The sequence below is a fragment of the Oculina patagonica genome, chromosome 13 (genome assembly GCF_052425735.1).
Source record: "Oculina patagonica isolate OP01 chromosome 13, crgOcupat, whole genome shotgun sequence".
NCBI lineage: Eukaryota > Metazoa > Cnidaria > Anthozoa > Scleractinia > Oculinidae > Oculina > Oculina patagonica.
Window position 1 is genome coordinate 11699728 of NC_135770.1, and position 20288 is coordinate 11720015.

A 20288-nucleotide genomic window follows, 5' to 3' on the forward strand; every position below is an offset into this window, starting at 1 on the left:
CGAAGATTGTATATTACAGTCTTCAATGATCGGATTGAACAGCGACTGAAGGGTCGCAGACATTCTGCGACACCTCATGGTTTAGATTTCCTGCAGGACTCACGCGGTCCTGATTGTTAAACAGGGGCAATGAAAATGTTTGTTTTTTGTACAAAAATTACCCAACTATATTAATTCTGTTGTTTTAGTGCCGAATTTTAGCTGTTATTTTTAGTGTACTGTTGTACAAAAATAGATTTGTTTTTCCACCCTTGCGCTTAGCAGCGCTTGCATTTAGCACACGATGGAATGACACATCTCTGATTAATCCATACATCATGTTTTTGAGGTTACTGTTAATAAGATTAATTTTAGTTTTCGTTTTTCGACCGCAAGCTGATTTTGGTTAAAAGTCGGATTGTGCTTGACGTTATAATGCTCTATATTTTGTTTTCTTTGCTTTCATTTCCTCGTTGAATGGTCACTATTATATAAATAGTATCACACCAAATCGTTTCCTTTGTGGCAGGAACCTGCAGGAGGAACACGAACTACTGAACCCTGATCTTCCGTTCTTCTTTGTCTCAGGCAAACATGTGCTGTAAATAATAAAGATGGTATTTTTTGTTATTGTTGAGCAATTCATCTCAATTATTTATCACCGAGCTAAAAATTAGCGATCTTTATTATTTACTACACACTTGATGATTTCGACATTGCTGATCCTAGCAGTATGCAGGACGCGTGTCACATATCAACCTACAGTAAATGGCCCAGCTCACCACGAGTCTCTCATAGCTCAGTTGGTTAGAGCACCCAACCGGTATCTGGGAGGCCATGGGTTCGATTCCCGTCGGGGACTCAGATGTTTTCTTTGTCCCACGCTCGTGTCATTCAGTTGTTGGACAATTAATCTTCATTGTACACGTTCTGTTTTTATGCAACAGTACAACAACAACACAGTTTAATTGGTTCTGGCCGGCTGTCATGAAAGACTCACAATATTTAGACTCACAGGTTACAACAATAGTATAGTAAACCTTCCTGCCACCTCACGTGAATATTCCCAAAATGAAAACCTGGTAGGTGGGTGGGAAAAGGAACCCGAATGGTCGCGACTCGAGCTATTGCCAAACTGTAAGGCCCTATACTGTGACAACTAAGCGAAAAAACCGACAAGGCCTTGGACAAGGCCAAGGGAAGAGACGCGTGGTAGACGGCAATTTTTTCCTTTGCGCAAGAGCGCCCAAAGGGAGTCCTCCCTCCTGGGAGGCTCTTATGGACAAAAGCACGTTTTATGTATGCCACTCTTGTACACGGGGCGAAATGAATGGGTGTTGTTTTGAAGTAAATTTCAAGTGTTTATGATATTATTGTCGACTCGTGCTGACAAAATTACATCCCTAAGTCATTTTATTTGTATAACTAAGAGTAACTAAAAGTCCAAAAGCAGAAGCATTTGATTTATTCTAAATATGCAATATTCATTAGCTATCTCTAAGAGTGCTAGAGATGTTGGAAACTTCTGCCTGTTTTAGTGGTAAACATCAGTTATCAGTTGAAACATTGTGGGAAAAACATCGCTCTATTTAATGCCGTACGTTTTTGCGGTTTTCTTTAGTTAAATTCCGTTTTTCTGTAGTGAGTGGGTGCTGATGATGGCGTTGAGTGAACGAACATACGAGAAGAGAAATTCCAGCTATTCAGCCATGTTGACCTTATTATAAGACGTTGCTACACGTAGACTTTGCAGTTTTCGTGCAGTTTGTCTCGCAATTTTGATTTGATTCATTATTCTCCAGAAAACATTTTGTGCAAATTGCTCTTGAATTTAAATAGTTACCACTGCATGTGTTCCGGCAAATTGTGATCTCTATGGACAGATCTTCCTGAGACTACCCCCGCAAATGTCTTTGCATTCTTCAGCTAGGAATTTGTTTGTTGACGTGCATCTCAGTATTTGCGTGAATATTTTGGCGAAGATAAATACCGTAACTGCCATGAAATGCTGTGCAATCTTTTAATCCCCAGATCAATGAAAACAAAAGCCAATAGATGCTTTGTCTCAATGCAACAGTGTGCCTGTCTGGCACATTAAATACAGACATGACAGGAATTCTTTTAGCCAACCATTCTTCTTGAAGTTGTTTGTTCTTACGGTTAATGACCGTCTTTGATAAATATTTCAACTGTTGGAAGTTCCGCTAGGAAATTGCAAACTCCGAAAGAGAATTCCTCGGTCTACCACTAAGGCGTGCCCACACAGACACGCGCGTGACAAGGTTGACATTATTGGGCGATAGATACTTGTTATAAAGGAAGTCCGTGGATTAGTTTGTCAGTTTGTACTCAGGATACGGAGCTAACCAGAGGTGAAACTGAAATGGCGCTTCAAATGTACAGCAAGCTCGTACGAGTAATCGTGGTCGTAGTTCTGGGACTGGTGCACTTCTCTTTACAGCAACAGCATCCTGGATACAGTAAGTACAATATTTAAATAGTTTTCTTGTCTTAGAGTTGTTCTCCTTTTAAAGAACACACTGCATTTTTGTCAAGCGTGAAACATTTTTGGTTATGAATGGTTTCATTCTGTGTTCAGTAAAACACGCTGTTTGTGTCGGAAACTAAGTCACGAGGAGAGTTGTGATGCTTTAAGCTGTCTGAAGAAATTCTGGCTGTGCAAGAGGCAGACATTGCCATTCAACTAGAAGAATCAGACACTTTTACCTTGTAAAAACTTACACTCTTTCTCGAAAATGAGATCTCTTGTATTCTTTGCATACTTTAGCGGACGAAAATGCCTGGTGTTTATCTCGTAAAATTACATCGCCATCTGCCAATACCGCAAAAAGAAAACGGAACTTAACTGACAATCACTGATTAATCGTTTTATATCCCGGCAGAGAAGAAAAATCCTTTATGAAAACAAAAGTTAAGCTCATATAATCAGCTGGAGAGATCCATATTATAAAAGATCACGTTTTTGTAGCCGTTCTATCCGAGTCTTTTCTTCGATATCTGATTTTAATTAAAAGTGGCTATTCTTCTGACAAGGATTGCGGTGTTTAAACTTTCCCTGGTTGCAGGGTTAGAAATAATATGACAGTCTAACTTGTACATTTAGCTCTTAAACGTGAAAAGGCAACTGAGATACCTTCCGTTTTTAACCTCAAAGTTGGTTATTTGCGTTGGGCCCTGGTTGACCGCACGTTTTATAAGTGATTCCCGCCAAAATTTATTTTAGTCCCCGACGGACACTGTTCCCGACCACGTGGCGTTTATATTAGGATTAAGTCTAACTTGGGCCAAATAGTACTCGTTCCCACTAAATTATAGGACCTTATTTTGATTTTGGATTTTGTCTTTCCAGTTCTTCGCAATTTATTATTTTTGTTATTACTTTTATCCCAGCGAGAAGCTCTGCGCGGGTTCGTTTGTCGCATCGCCCAACATATACCAAGTAATTCCTTTTGGGGGAATGAGAGATCACGAAGCTTTTAAAATGTTCTCGAACTTGTTTTTGAAGTGGAATTGGCAAACATATCTTCAAATTGAATTCGCAGCATTTTCAGTTGGCAGCTTTTAGCATCTTAATTTACTTGAAGTCCTTGAAGTACCTTGGAATTGGCGGTATGTCGTATTTAATTCTCGAAAATAGTTTCTTTAACGGGGGCATTTCGTCTTCCGTTGCCCTCATGACCCTGAATACAGTAATGTTTAGTTGGTACGCACTGGAAGGCCAGATTTATAGTTCTCTGCGACAAACATTGAACTTTTGTTTCATGCTACAAAAGTCCGAGCAACACTCACAACTTGCAACGTGTCAGTTGAAGTAGGCTACGCTAAAATCACGCCCACTGGTATGAGCAGACGAAATGAAATGGTATCGTTCGGAATGAGCGCCAGTAACGGCAAAACTCGTTTGAACGAGCATTTCTTAAAGCGTCGGGCTAATATTTCAATGTTGTTTGGATTGCCTTGCGCTGCGCGCTTTCAAATTTCGTGGATTAAGCGCAATGCAGAAATCCTAAATTCAGATGAGCTGGCAGCTTTAAAAGGGGTTAGATCAGCTATTTTGACAATTATGTCCACCAAAATTTCCAAAAATTTAACGACACGAAACACAAAAAGCGATATCAGGATATTGTAGTAAAAAAAGATGGCTGAAACTAGACCGAAACTATATCACCTATGCTGCGATGTTCAAAATTTCTTTGAAATCGCACACTAAGGAAGAAAAACACCAAAGATAAAATAAGAAACCAAAGAGAAACATTGATGGTTAAAATTAAAGAAGATTAAATTGGATTACGCGTATACGAACTACGAACGTGAAGGTGTACGCGTAGATCTTCCACAATTTTTTTAATGATATTGATGAGTTGGGAGTCTTACGTTACATGTTACGTTATTGAGAGGACATTTCTCTTTATCTATGTACCTTGTGAGATTAAACCTTGCTATTAAACGAGAATTTTTCCGAGATAAATCCAGCAAAACTGATTTACCCTGTAGAAATCTAAGACTTGAAGAAGGGTCGATTCTCTGTCAAAACTGATAAGACTTTGACAGGCTTGAAGTTAGTCAGTAATCCGAATATTGGATTTTAAAACCATGGCTTTGTAAGTCTGTCAGTCCAGCGCAAATTATTAACCGATATCTTTATTGACTTTATCTTCAACTTGACAGGCGTAACCTATCGAGGTCATTACATTGGCAGTGTACATAACGTAAACTTTGAAACAACGACCAGTTTTGTCTCAAAAATTGATACAGACTCCAGACAGCAATAGCCGCATGAAAAGTTTTTAATTAGAGTGATGTTTCAAAATTGTTTTGAATTTCCTGTGGTTTTCACTTGATCACCTCAAGGCTAATTGAATCTCAAGACATTGTGGGGGTTGTATATCCACCTTTTCGCCCCTTGGTAATCTCTTTAAAATTCAGTTCTCTAGCTCTTTCCAAAAACCTATTAATTTCCAGTAATCTTAACTCATCGTGAGCAGTTTCAGATACTTAGTTTTGGTTCTCAACAGGATTTTCAAATAGCTTTCCTTCAGTCGCGATATGAACAGAGAAAAAGACCGTCAGACAAATATCACCTGGAAGCAATGCTTGAGTGGGAGGGGATACGATTTCACTCAACCCTGCATCCCACGCGCTTTTCTTTTTCTCGTATAATCGTTTTTTGTTTGACTAGAAAACTACGTTTGAACCAAACTCAATGATCTCACAGCTGGAAACAGCTACGATGCGCTGCTACTAGCTGCTAATATCGCTAGACTGTTCTATTTTGGGGTATTGGTACGACGCTTCCCGGAAAGGGGGCGGGCGAATGATTTGCGCTTAAACTTTACAGTTATAATCTTACAAAATAATCAGTAGCCATGTGGTAAAATAAATCTGGCTGGTGTTAAAGCTAAGAAGCCTATTTAGTGGATCCTAATATTCTTACTGTGACTCAATTTGGGAGCGGTTCCTTTAAGACTGTCCAACCTTAGATGCCTTTTTAATTAAATTATGAACTGTCTAGTACATAATGAGCAAATAGGAACCCTGAACAATAAAAATCGTTGTGCTTTTATTACTACCCACGTCGCCAAAAATGTAATTTTATCAGTCTGACAGAAGTAATGACTTTGGAATAGGCCTTATCGTCCAGTTTTGATTTCAGTACTCTTTTACAGCTTTTACCTATTTGTGTGTGTTTAACTGATCTGTTCAAACAAGGCTATGTTTCCCTCTTGATTCAAGCATCATTTAAGCGTTAGAGTGATAACCTATTAGAAATCGAAAGCAAATCACTAGAATTTCGGAAGCAATATCAAGCCAAGTTGTTCTGGCAGGCAGGCCCTTTTTTCTATCAAATGAGCTGGTACACCTCGCATGTGCTAAGAAATTCATAGTTTAAACTGCACTCTCCCCCGCTTGTAAGAATTCTGTTAATCAGGAAATGTTGACAGTTTTTATACTGCCATTTATCTTCGCATTACACCAATGCCGGAAAACACTACCTCCTCAATTCCATTATAGTTTGGCATGATCAAGGACATGAAAGCCATTCATTCATTTGCTGACAAATCACAATATGCCTTACAAATGTAATGAAGAACATAAGATAAATGGACTGTCACTCACACTCGAAAAAGCCTTTTTTTTTTTTCACGTATCAAACCCTAACTGGGCATAAATATATTTCCTTTTGTCATTGTACTGTTCTTTGCCGATTTGGCTTGAATAAATACAGATCTGAAGACAGGTCAAAACAAAAAAAAAGTCTTCTTCTTATATGTTATGTGTTTTTATTCTCAATGTGTTATGTCCTAGACGTTTATCATCAATGAGAAAGTCATTTTCTCAATCTTGTTTGGCCTAAGGTCGTTTTTGTTCGAAAAATAAACCGTCTTGTATACTCAAAAATTAAAACAGTAGCTATCGGGGTCACAAAATTTCACGAGATCTGAGTCGATAGCTTTTTTGCTAAAACAACAAAAAGTTTTAAAAAAGATAAAAACAATGAACAAATGAGTACTGTCGGTTCATTGATAAACATGCAGTCTGACACGCACAACAATCGGCGCGTGTTATTGAGGAAACTGGATCGGTACCAAAATGAAAACGATATGTCTAAAGTGGGAACACAGTAGGACTTCTTCACAATATATTTAGGTTTCCGGTCCTATTTCACGTGTTTTTGACTTTCCCACGTGGTCAGGAGGGGGAACCTTCTATAAAAGAGTACACAGAGAGACCCCGCCCAAAAGGGTTACCTTTTCAGTTAAGATGGAGGTATATAAAAGGGTAGGGGTTTTATGAGTTGAATTAGGAGAAAACTGTCATTTAGGTAGTAAGAAGGACTTTTCAAAATATCTCAAAGAGTCCTACCTTATGGCTGATTCACTGAAACCTTATTTTACTTAAACCCATTTTTCTTATCATAGTAGTGTGTCTCAATGCCTGTTTTTCGATGTAAAAGCATGATCTATTTTAAAAACAAGCTTCCTTTCCTCTTAAGTTTTGTAAGGCTAAAGTATTCAAACGGTGCCGCTCTAGCGCATTGCCTTTCGGGATCACAAAGTTCCTGTGCTAAAAACAAATAATTCATAGCTTTTTGCCTGACATGAGTCTATATATTAGTGAGTATTTTTGTAGAGAAATTACTGAGCTTGCTAAAACGAGAAATTCTAAGAATTCTAAGCATGCAGCCACATATGCACGCGCTGGATGGATACTTACTACTTACTCCTCTTCGTGCATAGATACACATAAGGCCTCAACCAAAAAGCGCCATTGGCTACCCGCGTCGGCCGCTGCTCGTTCGAGGTGGCCCCATGTCCATTCGTTGTCCCTCATTTCTCTTTCCACTGTCCTTCTCCAAGTTTCTTTTGGGCGACCTCTCTTTCTTTGCATCATACGAAGGACATGACCAATCCATCTCCATCTCCTTCGCTGTACTTGCTGTGTGATGGTTTCTGTTCTTGTAATTCTACGCAGCTCATAGGTTGAGATTGTGTTTGGCCAAAAAATGCGGAGAATCCTTCGTAGACACCTATTCTGGAAGACTTCTAGCTTGTGGCTAATGGTCTTGGTCATCTTCCAGGATTTCGCACCATACAAAAGAGTACTTAAGACATTGCTCTTGAAGAAACGGATTTTGGTTTTCTGGCTGATGTTTCTGGATTTCCAAGTGCTCCGAAGAGAGGCAAAAACCTGACTTGCCTTTGAAATCCGAGCTAGGATCTCTTCCTCTCCATCTCCGCTGGTTGACACCATTGAACCAAGGTAGGTAAAGTGCTCAACCTCGTTGACTGCTTCCCCATTCAGCATGATGGCTTCGCTGGTTTTGCTATTCATCCTTAAATGACTGGTCTTCTTGGTACTGATCTTTAGGCCCAAGCCTAAAAGTTTAAATGATGTGGGTTTTCCTGAAGACAGTTAACTCCAATTTTAAAGCCTTTCCTTTTTCCGTTTTTGTGGTTTTAAACGCGTTTTGTTCAAGACGTACATTCTTACTACAACTTTTCTTCTTGCCCTGTTTCCTTTGCAAATGGAGAGAAAGGGAGCTTGAAATGTCAGTCTTCTTCTTGCCTGAGAGTTTGGGTTGAGATGACCAGACATTCCAAGCTAAGAGAAAGGAGAGCTTGATCATCCTACCATTTTGTCTCTTATGTATTTCTTTTTTGCCTTTCTTTCCTCCTCTTTTGCACATGTATGTCTAACATTTTGCGAAATGTAACAGCAATAAGGTTATTTTAAGAGCAATCGTTATGCAGTGCATGTTTGTATGGCTTTCAGTTGCAAAGACACAATCACCGAACCCTCAAATTGTTTATTGACTCTTTATTGTTATGGCAATCAATAAAGATAATTGATGTTTCCACGAGCATCCTGATGTCAATTGCAGTTGTTTTCTGCTCCGGCCGTCTTTGCAAAACTGTTAGGCTATTGAACATTTTCTCACGAGCTGGCATAACATAAATAAGAGAGGAATAAAATAACCAATAATTAAAAACAGATTTGTAATCTCTATACGTGTGTGTGGGTAAACAGGCCGCCCAAAGACAATCTGACTGTGTGTTGGTCTGGCCAGTGCACATTTAAATTCCAAAAGATAGCCTATTATTTAATTTATATAACTGTCGCAACCCACAGAGTATTTTTAGGAATTTACCGCAGACATTTAAGTTCACTGATCGGGATGAATTGAGTGTATGTTAAAGAGCCGTCTTTCAGTGGCAACTTATCCATCACGTCCCAGGCTAGTTTCTATAAATAAGGAACAAAACCTGGCGCAGCATGTAAAAGCCAATAATCCAATCAACAGGATTTAAATGTCACGAACTAAGATAAATTATGACATGTTTTTAAAAAACTTTCACGATACAGTTTCATTGTTTCAAACAGGCCGGACTACATCTTTTCCTTGAGGTAACCAAAGAATATCGTATAAATTTTTATGGTCGCAGGAACATTCCAACCTCTTTTAATAGATGAGCACCTCATCAATCATACAGTTTCTCTGGTCTAATTATTTAGCAAACTGAAAGCTTTTTCATGATAATTGTTTTCTTTCGTTTTATGAGACAGTCCGTGATGATAGAAAAATGATTTAATGCACTTTTATGGATTATCAAAGACAAAAATGTTTGTTTGTTTTTTTCTGAAACTTTTACGCCTTGCTGTTCAAATTGCATTGTTTATTTAGCATGAACTTTTCAAGGTCAGTGGTGATTCAATATTTTTCCATGTCTTGAAGGCGGGCGTACCGCCCTTCAAAGTCTGAAGGCAGTTGAAATGTCGCCAAAAAATTGGATAACCTTGGATGACTCCTATCAAGAAACAATGAAAATGTTACCATTGAAAGGTTTGATGGTTATTGCCTGTGAAGTGAATAAAAATGATATGCTATCATAATACAATTGGCCTGTATAAAGATAATCGGGGCCTGTGTGGTTCCCACGAACCTCCGAGAACACCAATGTGGGCAACTCGAGTGCTGGAGGCCATGATGGCGTGCATTCAGTTCTAGATGCTATTTAACCGTATAATTATTGATGATGGAGTTGTCCATGAAATTAATCGCGTGTTGTTTAACGCCTCCTTACTTCGTCTTAAGGTGGTCGCAAACGAGGACATAATGTTGCGGACACATTGTTACGGAAACGAATGTTTCCCTGTTTGCCCGCTTGCGCAACATTTGTTGCGGCAAAAAAAACCTTTCTGATTTCTTTCATAAACATTTTGTGCCCGCAAGAAATGTTTCCCCGTTTGCTCGCCCAAGAAAACAACATGAGCAACAATGTGTCCCCGTTTGCCGCCACCTTTACTGTGTTTAAAGTCGCCGAACATAATATTGCCGTATTTTTATCTCGCCTGCTGTGTACGGAGCCGGTGCTCTCTACTAATTAAGTGGGTGGTAGTGCGCTTGTTTCCACGTAAACACGGAAAATGGCTATTTTAAGATTTCTTGCGTGGTTTCCGTGACTTGAAAAAAGAAATATAATTCAAGCTGAGTCGAGGCAATTTAAATTTAGACAGTGTTGATATCGAGACTGACAAAACACTCAAACACTCATAGTGTTTTATTCTCTAAATAGTTTTGGGACTTTTGGGTTAACTTCCCATATCAAACATCTGTTTCTGTTCCTTGGTATCAATCTGAAAGGTCTGTTACACACAGCCTTTTTGGGCGAGCCCAATGTAATTTCACTTATTGTTTTTCAGTTGCAAATGATATCTGTTTGATTGATACGGATTAGTTTTCCCGTTTAAAGACGGATCAGGCGGAGAGCGCCAAAAGTCAATGAACCTTTCTCAGTCTAGTCACGAAACAAAAGCACACACATTTGCACCGCGCATGCCTGGCATTACGTTATGCAACGGGGAAACTTTCTGTAATGTTGAATGTGTTGCTTTAATTTGGACTAAATTCGTCTTACGCGCATCAGGAAAGAGTTTTTTGCTTCTCTTGCACTTCACCGTGATCATCGCCAAATAAAAAAAACCTGCTCGTTGTGCCAGCTCTATGAACTATGAACTTTCATCATATGTATGTGTCTGATAAAAGGAAATAGTCTATCGCGTCTGAGTGTACTACTTGAACGGTTATCAAGCCCATTTGACGTAATTATCACATTGCTTCGCGCAAATGCCTTCACGACATGTCTGTCTGATGTCCGTGAGAACAGTGAGATAATTATAATATTTTCTAAGTTCATGATTAGGTTTTTCTATTCGGACGTGCAATAATTTTAGTTATATGACCTTGACAAGTGTTGCTGTTCTTGAAGTGATGCGCGGTTTAAATCTTCATCAATTACGTTTGATTGTACTCTAATGAGATAGGAACTTTGCGCAAAATTGTCCAAGTGAACAACCAACAAACAAACGCTTCATGTCATCAAAAGATATTTCTCATTTGTTTTTTATGTGTTTTTTTTTTCTTTTCAATTGACACGATTTTACTGAGACAGCCATTCTCTAAAAAAATGATTTATGAACTAAACTTTTTCGAGGTTACCAAGTTGGTTTGCACTAAATGGTTTGACAGCTGAAAAACGTAGTATGAAAAACATTTTCAAACTGACTTTCCTATTATGGACTTCAAACTCCCAGTTATGACAGGAATAACGAAAATATTCAAGTTTACAAATTTGATACGCCTTTGAAAACTAAAAAAATCATACGAATTTCCCCTGACCAGAGTTCGTTTGCCCTCAAATGCAAGACACATGATGTAGTTGATGTGATGATTGAAAAGGCTTAGATTGTATCGAAGATTTAAAAACAGTTTTAGATAAAATCTAAGGAGCTAAGTTTTTGCAGAAAAACGCGAGAGGGTAGATAACATCTTGCATGTTTCATATCGAGGACAGTAACAACATGCAATTGAATGACCCAAAATAACTTTATTATTTACCGAATTGTTGCGATGTGTCGGTAAACATCTGAGGCATATTTGAAGCGTGCACTTAGCTTTTTAGCCAACAACTGTGATGAAAGAATGCTTCATTTGTAGACACCTGTGTATTACGTTTCGTCTCGTGCGTACGGAGAAGGCTATTTAATGCGAGGTCTTAATCCGTAACAATCAGTTAACTCTCTGCTCCGAAGCAGCTTAGCTGTGTCAACTGGTTATTGAAGTGACAAGATGAAGCTTTCTGTGGTAGCACTGCTATTTGTCAGTTTGTACTCGGTCGTCTCTGCTGAAACCAAAGGATTTCGTAAGTCTAGCGTGATTTAATGTTTTTTCAGTAATATAAGAGCCTTCAGACTGCTTCACATCGTTACAATTCCCAAAAGAAAAATAACAAAGTTCTGCTCGACTTGTACTCGATCTGAGTCCCCACAGTACACAGTTTGATTCCGTAATCATCCGCCGTCCCGAAACTGTTTTGAAGAACTCGATTGCAATGTTTTCTATTGTTTTTGTTGTTTTTTGTTTTAATCATAGTTGTTCAAAGTGTTTGCGTATATTTCCGGAGGTAGCTTACGCTCGTTTTGAAGTGAGATTTCCGTCTCTCGCTGAGATTTGCGATTTGATATCTTCTTCCTATAAGCGCGTATTTTCATTTGATACGACTATAAAAAGCTCTTCCTTAGCTCTAGTTTCCAGCTCATTTTGAGTTTGTACGAAACAAGAACGCTTTAACTGAAAACAACTAATTTCTGACTCAAGTACAATTAGAAAATACGAGAAATGTTACAAATTTTGCTGTTAAGTTCACCTTCTTTTAGTCATTCTCACATTAATATTGAAAGATTCAATCAGTTAAAAAGGTTTCTAAATGAAAAGAATTCTGTGAATTGACTTGCTTCACTTTGCAAAAGATACCAACATTTAATACAAAAAAATGTGAAGAATAAAATAGTTATGGCTAAAGTCGCCACCATGCTGTTCTCGCCACATGAAGCGCAGAAAACTATGATTAAAACTTGCTGACAAAGTTTTGGAATCTGTATTTATCCTGTTAGATTTAGATTACCGAGAAATGTCAAGGATTGCTAGCGATTTTGTACTACTTTGTACTAAGCTATATAGGTGTGTGCAGTGCCAAAGGGTATAGTTTTGGAGCAATTTTGCTCTAAAGTACGGTATAAAAAAAAAAAGTAACTAAATTGTACAGTCATTTCAACTTCTTTGTTTGGGGAATGACTTCGGTGAAGTCCGTTCCAAGGAATATGGTTTTAGCTGGCACAATCAGTTCCCACAAAAAAATTAAAAACACAACAAAAATCACGAGAAGTACTTTTTCGAATGAACTGCAATGTAAAATAATGTTCAAATATTGGGGCTCACACCACGCGCTTCTAGGAGGCCTAAATGGGGTGCTGCAATTAAGTTCATCAATTAAATTCGGCAATTTCTTAGCTATAAGTTAAAGCTTCGGCCTGTTCCTCAGCTATCAGCAACTTTTGCAGCTCTCGGAGCTCAGCCATCAGTTTAAAAACGCATCATTTCTCAACTGAGTTAAAATTTGGCCAATTTTCGGCTATCAGTTAAGTCTAATTCAAATGAACTCGCCAAAACCTACTCCTAGTTCTCACCGCTATGTGCAACAGTTACGTAATCAGTCTCACAGAATTACTTAAGATAAAGATCAAAGTTTTCGCCACTGCTATGAAAATTATTTCATGTTTCACCTTTGGGCACTAAAAACGTAACAATTTAAAACGCTCGAAATCGATAGGTTCTTTCATAATACGCTACAGATGGAATGGTAACACAAAGAGAGAACACCCGTTTAGCTAGGCCGAGGGGGATGTTGGCGGATATCCTTTCTAGTATAACTCAGTCCAGATGTTACATTACAAATAAACAAGAGTTGAAGTGAAGCTAAATGATAGTAACCTAAACGCTTGTGAACAGACACATTTGTCTGTAAGTTTATGTGAACACTTTTTAGTTCGAATTTCTAACTTAAGTTGTAAGTTCTATTTAACTTCTCCCACCTCACTCCGTATGCCATTCAGAAAAGAGTAATTCTTTGCATTCAGGGTATCGATACTTAAATATCATTGAATGTTCCTTCTGAGAATTTTAGCAATGTAACAGTCGCAGTTGAACAAGGTTTCTGTGTAATTTATCTGCTTTGGCAAAGTTACCGACCAATGTTTGGCCCCGGGTCAGAAATGTTCAGGGCCAGTTGGTCTTAAGCTTTTTATTTTTTCAAGTACTGTCTGGCTTTCTATACAATTCTGAGATTCTTTGTTGTAAGAATTTCAATATCCTTTACATTTTTCCTTTCAGATGCAAGCCGCTTCAAATTACCTCTAAAGGGACTATGTCACGGAGATTTCGCAGATTTTTGGTCTACACTGTTCTGGAATTAGTGGAAGGCAACTGAACCCATAAAAAACAATATCTTTGAACATCTAAAGGAAATAATCTTTATTTGCGGATATAAGTCAACCTAAGGCTACAAATATCGATTTTTTGAAGACGCGCGGAAAGAATTTGAAAACGTTTGCCTAACGTTTTCAAATTGCAATCCGTTTCCATCCGCGCCATCCGCAGCCAATAATGCTAGTTAACAGTTTCAGTGCTCTAATATAGTACTTTTTAATAAAAATGGACAATTATTTCTAGGTTTCATGCGACACAAATATAAATTTTGGCTGTTCAAAAATCTGGTAAAATCCGTGACATAGTCCCTTAAAGAAAAGACCTCCAGGCCATGCGCGCGCGCAAAGCCAATTTTCCCGCCTTTTTGCAATTTCCACACGAATCCATGTAAAACCAAACAAGTATCAGACCACTCTCCTCTTTAAGCTTTTTTTTCTGTGAATGATTGGAAGTATGCATGGCCCTACAACACAGTAGTTTGCAGTGGCCATAGTACTTTAGTTGCCTTTTTTCGGCTCCGTGCTTCGTTTTCGTCAAGTAAAATCGTTCGGAGCCTGTGCTGATTCCCTCTCATTTGACCCTCAGGATGGGGTTCAAGTCCATTACCAGGTTTCCCCAGCCATTTATAACTGGCGAGAGGCGCTGCAAGAGTGACGCTTTGCAAACCATAACACAACAGCGATGGCTGAGTTTACACTAGTGACATTTTAAATTACATTGTAGTCCAACCCGCCAACCAACCATCGACCCCCAAACTCGCTCGTTAACACTTCTTTGCATGACTAACCGTGAGATAATATCATTAAGAAATATTTTTGTTTTGTTTTTTCAACAGTTTTTGAGAATGGCGAATACTCTTACAAGATCGTACTCTCAAGCGATGACGCCCGAACGTGGTACGAAGCTGAGGAGATCTGCCGAGAATACGAAGGCGGGCATTTGGCGAGCATTGCCGACGAGGCCGAAAACCAGTATTTGAACGAGAAAATTCAGCTTATTAGCAGCTCACCCAGGGATCCAGAAGTGCTTTGGCTTGGTGCAAAAGACGAGGAACATTTCGGGCGTGCTTACCAATGGGCAGATGGAAATACTTTCCAGTAAGTACATCGAGTCATTACAGTACAATATATGTGTATACGACACTAAAAAAATCAGCGCTGAAATCGGTAGTGTCATTATAAAAAACAAAATCAATTGTTAACATCTTTCTTAAAATATTTTTTAATTAGACTGGCTCACAGGTAGCTAGTGCCGTTTATTTACCTATATTTTTAATATAAATTACCATTTAAAATAAAATAAATACCCTATAAATAAATTAAATAAAAAAAGGGAAAAAAAAAATTTTTTTTTTTTTTTTTTTTTTTTTTAAAAAAGGGATAAAAAAAAATTTAAATTTATAATTTTTTAAAAAAAAAAAAAAAAAAAAAAAAAAAAAAAAAAAAAAAAAAAAAAAAAAAAAAAAAGAAAGAAAGAAAGAAAGAAAAAAAGAAAGACCATATCATATAGGTATTTTCTTCTTCAAGGACATTGAGAAGTATGGTTCGAAAAAACAACTGTATCATTCTCACATAACGTTCCATTTAGGTACAACGCAGCATTCTGGGCACCCAGTGAATCACAAAAGGAAAACTACAATCAATATGAACTGTGCATTGCACTGAAATCCACTGGAGACCTGGCTGATTGGACAGAATATGACTGTTATGAACCAAAAGGTTACATCTGCAAAATAGAAGGTATGGTACACATTGCACTTCAATCTACCCCCTTTTACTTCCAGATATTATAACAAACTGTGAAAATCTCTTTACAGAGTTTCAGCGAACATACTCGACACAGAGATAAGATTTTTATACAAAAATACTTTGTCCTACACAAATCCCTTCAGTTTGTTAAGAGAAGACTCTATTCAGTGTTCACCAACAAAGATAAAACTTCGAATTCTTCACTACTTCTAGTTCCGTCAGCTATCACAATTGTAATGTATTAGGCAAGAGAGAGTCCTCCTGAATCAATCCATCAATTAAGGAATTCTCAACAAAACTTTTTTGTGCATTTAGAGAAGAGTCACAAAAGTTAATTTTGTCTGTTTTAGTTCAGTGTCTATCCGTTCCAAGGTAGAAATAACAAATCTCCTTACTTATCACCTTATATTTCTTTCCAAGTTAGTCCTAAGAATTTGGCAAACCATCAGGCCAATAAATTCCATTAGATAATTTTTTATTCTTTCAACTGTTTGTTGAACAACGTTGATTACGTTAGCAGAATTAAAATGTCGATCGCTCAGGTAATTGCAGGTTAAAGATGTTCTTTTGTGCATTTGTCACAGGTGTCCCCTTGAGACTTGTGGAACCCAAGAGATTTGGCTACGGTAAGTTAGAACTACACTAACAGGTGCTAAGTCACGCTAGGCCAGTCACGCGATGTCATACTAGGTCACGCAATGCCAGTCACGCCAGATAGTGTTAAGTCACGCTACATCGGTGCCAGAGGTGCCATGTTATCCCGCGTAGAATTGGTTGGTTAGTCACGCTGGTCTTTAGCAGCCTGACAAACAACAGCGTTTTCAATGAATTATAGTGGGTCTACATTACAATTAAATATTTGTTATAATTTCCATTCTGTTTTTCTTAATTTCAGAGTTTGACCACGGCCACTTCATTTACAAGTACTTTTTCCTGCAGCACGAGATGCTGACGTGGCCGGAGGCGGAAATTTACTGTCGTGACGCAGAGGGCGGTCACCTGGCCAGCGTGCAAACCTTAAAGGAAAACAAATACATCGAAAAGAAACTTCGCCTTCTGAGATACTACTTTGGGTTCTCCAAATGGTGGATAGGAGCCTCGGACATTTACAGCGAGGGAACCTTCAACTGGACCGATGGAAGACCCTTCACATTTCAGCGCTGGGTTCAAGGCGAGCCTTCGGGTAAACACAGGGGCAAAGAGGAAGACTGTGCTGTAGTGACCGCTGACCCGCACTGGGGGCGATGGAAGGATGAATATTGTCTACATCACCTTCCTTTTATTTGCAAGATCAGAGGTGAAAGGGGAACCTTTTTTTGCTCCCAAAATAAGATAAAAGTTCCACTGTAGGACTCCTGCTCAAAGCAAAATTGTAGAGTGAAAACAGCACCTCTCAAAAATTGCGAATCTTAAGGAATTGTCTTGGTGTTTGCATGTAGCGAATGAGTGGTTAAGGTCCGTGTCCCAGGTAGCTATGCTTTCCTTGTAATCTGTTGCGACCAGGGCTTCTGGTTGCAAAAAGTGTCGCTCGTTATCTTGCTTGAACTCTTAAGCGGATCTTTAAAAAAATTGGCCATTTTTTTTTTCAAGTTTGTAGTTTGTAATCATGAATACCTCTTGTGAATGAAACCAACAAAACACGCGCATCCTTTTAGTTATTCCCAGGAAGTTTCTCTCAATAAGAGAGGTTTCATGCCAGTCTGCTGAGTCTGGTTCTTGTTACTAAACGTTGTTTTGTTTTCCTTTGTTTAGTTTGCAACCAGCGAGCAGATATTGCCTTCGCCGTGGACGCATCCACAAGTGTCAGGGGAAGTGGCTTCAAAAAATCCAAGGACTTTATCAAATTCGTGCTGCAGAGGTTCAAAATCTCCCAAACGGGCATTCACGTCGGTTTAATTCGCTTCTCAAGCAGTGCCAATGTCGTTTTCAATTTCGAGGAACACTACACAAACAATGACATAAACACAGCCATTGACCAAATGGAGCATATTAGAGGCGGAACAAGAACTGATCGGGCCTTGAGGCTGGCTAGGAACAAACTATTTCTCGAGAAAGCCGAAGGCGGCACTTCACGTCCAAATATTCCCAAGTTCTTGGTAGTGATGACAGACGGTATTTCAAAGTCGCCCTTTATTACAGCTCTCGAAGCCAATGCCTTAAAGAAAAATGGTGTTCATATTATTGTGGTGGGTGTTGGTCGCCTTCTGAATAGACGTGAGTTATCAGACATTGCGTCCTCCCCTCAAGATATCATCACTGCCTCTTCGTTCAAAGCCCTAAAGAAGATCGTAGTTGTCACCAAGGAGAAAGTTTGTGGAGGTGAGTTGCAGTTAGTCCTTGCCACGTATTTTAGCCAGAGCTAGGCGTGGTGAATGACCATCAAATTAGGTGAATTATAGAATTAACCTCTAAAAGGAACATTCTAAAAGTGAGAAGATTGAAACGAATATCGATATGGGTTTTTGAAATATTGTTGGGCTGAACAGTTTTCAAAGTTAATCTCGTTTGCTTGTATCTTTTTAAAAATTATAACGCCCGCGAGACACATATGGTTGCAATAAAGCTATGGTTTTGTCATTTAGAGCCATTAAAGTAATTTCTTTAAAAGCATTAAGTTTCATAGTCAGTATTTGGCAAACTTAATAAAATAAACTCAACTTAGCCGTGACCGCATAGTCCCTTTAAGGAGGGGGGGGGGGAAAGAAACAGAAATATAACATACTTTATAGCGAAGGAATATAAAGATATTTTCAGAACACGTTCGATTGCCCAGTTAAAAAAAACTGAGTGCATGTTGTACAACTTTTTTAGCAATATGAGAATGAAAAAATTCCAGGTCTAAAAACTAAACACCATTCAAAATTCCATTTCCAAATTGAACAGCTTTGAAAAACTACATAACTTTATCCCAAAACTTTAGAGAACCGATTCACGGCGATTAACGTCATAGAAAAATTGAACTATAATCGAAATTCCCTAGGAAGCAATTGGTGTTTAGAGAGATAGAAAACTAAACAATGGTTACATGGGATTTTTTTTTTTCAAATATTAAAAATGGGGTTGCCTGACAAGAATCTGACCCTTACCCTTAGCGTGGAGGGGGACAGGGAAGCGAGAGCCCGGGAGAAAAGGGGAGGGAAGCGGGAGGTGAGAGGGCGGGAAGCGGGAGGTGAGAGGGCGGGAAGCGGGAGGTGAGAGGGCGGGAAGCGGGATTCTTAACGTGACGGGAACCGGGAGAAAACGAGAAAAATTTCGTAACATTTCATTATATTTCGCAATAGACATGGAACAAATAGGAGAGAACAAGTACGGAAAGGTACGGGAAGCGGGAGAAAATAGTAAGGGAGGCGGGAGGTTCAGACCCCCCTGTCCCCCCCCCCCCCCATTTTAGCAGTAACTGCCTCCAGATTACATTTCCCTGAATGGAATTAGTCACCGTAACTACCTCGTTCAAACCAACTTAACAAAACTCACTCTAACTTTCTTTTTTTAACCTTTCAGGACTGTAAAACAAGCTTCACAGATGTTCTAGCGGAGGATTACAACAGAACCCGCCAAGTACAGAATTACAGAGTACATGACAGTTTGGAAGAATGCTAAACGACGAACATTTCCGAACGTTTACGAAGGCTTTCGTGGCCTTAAAAAAAACCCGAACATTTTCGAAGGCTACCATGGCCTTTGATATTAGTGAAATAATTTAGCTGGAGACGAGTAAACTTTTATTAGGATTAGAAGTTAGGAAAAAGTAAGGATTAATCTGTTTCCCCCCATAGTCAACCGTGAGTTAGTGTGTTGTGGTTCGAACTGTAGATAGAATCCTAGTGTGTGAACATTCAAGTGGAAGTTACCATACTTAATAGAACATATAAATTATTGAAACAAGAAAATGAAGCGACTAAAGCTAGTTTTGAACCCATATTCGTACGCTTATCTTAGCCTCACCGGTTGTTTTAATTCATGCTTCAATCCCAATATGAGTGTATGGAAAATTAGAAGCGATGAAACACAAGGCCTCTGTGTGTTGTCAGACGTTGAATTGCAGAAAAAGAGAAATTTTCGAGGGATGACATGTCAATTCACATCGGTTAGTACACATAAAGAAAACAACATTGTTGTCCCGATGCCCGATGGACTAGTCGTCTGGGGACCTGGGTTCGAATCCCGTCTGTAGAACACAGTAATTCTTTTGGAGAAACGTATAGTATGCGCATACCAATTACCAAAATTGTACATGAATTCATTTTTGGAGAGTCTGTAACCTTAGGTTTACAGAACCCATCTTGACACTGATAAATAGAAAAACTGTTCCTGCGATGGTTATTTCTTGTTCCAAATCACGTTTCGTTGCCTACTAAACAACATCTCCGTACTAATGAGCGTGAGGTCCCTGTGTATATGATTGTATATATTATGAACTGAAATGTAACCTTTTGTCGAATTTTAATTAAAATAAATGTAGGTAATTCCTATAACCAGCACGTCAAAAAAATGATAATGTGTAAATATACCAGAAAATACATAAGTTTAAAAAAAATATTATCTGACTCGTTATCTGACTAAATTCTTCAATGGCTCGCCTCGTTCCAGTCTCTGCTCAAGGAATTCCCTTTGGCCTAGGTAATTATTTATCGCGTAAGCCCCGCTTGTTTAAAGGGTGGATAACGTTTTCAAAGGATAAATCCCTATCCAGCTACGAGGAAGTTTATTTGTCG

At 38.7% G+C, this 20288-nt stretch overlaps 1 protein-coding gene across 2 annotated transcripts; it reads left to right on the forward strand.

The window, feature by feature from the left end:
* Positions 1-2158: 2158 nt before the first annotated feature.
* On the forward strand, positions 2159-19206 carry LOC144636150 (macrophage mannose receptor 1-like). 2 transcript variants are annotated; one of them, XM_078495288.1, is made up of 7 exons: positions 2159-2459; positions 14661-14922; positions 15413-15564; positions 16158-16199; positions 16469-16870; positions 17326-17892; positions 19075-19206. In XM_078495288.1, exons 1-7 carry the CDS (start codon positions 2363-2365, stop codon positions 19080-19082), a joined length of 1530 nt encoding a protein of 509 aa, XP_078351414.1. In that variant the 5' UTR covers positions 2159-2362; the 3' UTR covers positions 19083-19206. The 2 variants fall into 2 exon arrangements, with proteins under 2 accessions (XP_078351414.1, XP_078351415.1); XM_078495289.1 differs by lacking the exon at positions 2159-2459 and adding an exon at positions 11550-11702.
* The last annotated feature ends 1082 nt before the right edge of the window (positions 19207-20288 follow it).

What these genes read in the sequence shown, in the direction of transcription:
- LOC144636150 (XM_078495288.1), top strand. Translation starts at nt 2,363, where the DNA reads ATGGCGCTTCAAATGTACAGCAAGCTCGTACGAGTAATCGTGGTCGTA. An exon ending in GCAGATGGAAATACTTTCCA is followed by an intron (nt 14,923 to 15,412) that starts GTAAGTACATCG and finishes CGTTCCATTTAG; the next exon opens with GTACAACGCAGCATTCTGGG. An exon ending in ACCCAAGAGATTTGGCTACG is followed by an intron (nt 16,200 to 16,468) that starts GTAAGTTAGAAC and finishes TCTTAATTTCAG; the next exon opens with AGTTTGACCACGGCCACTTC.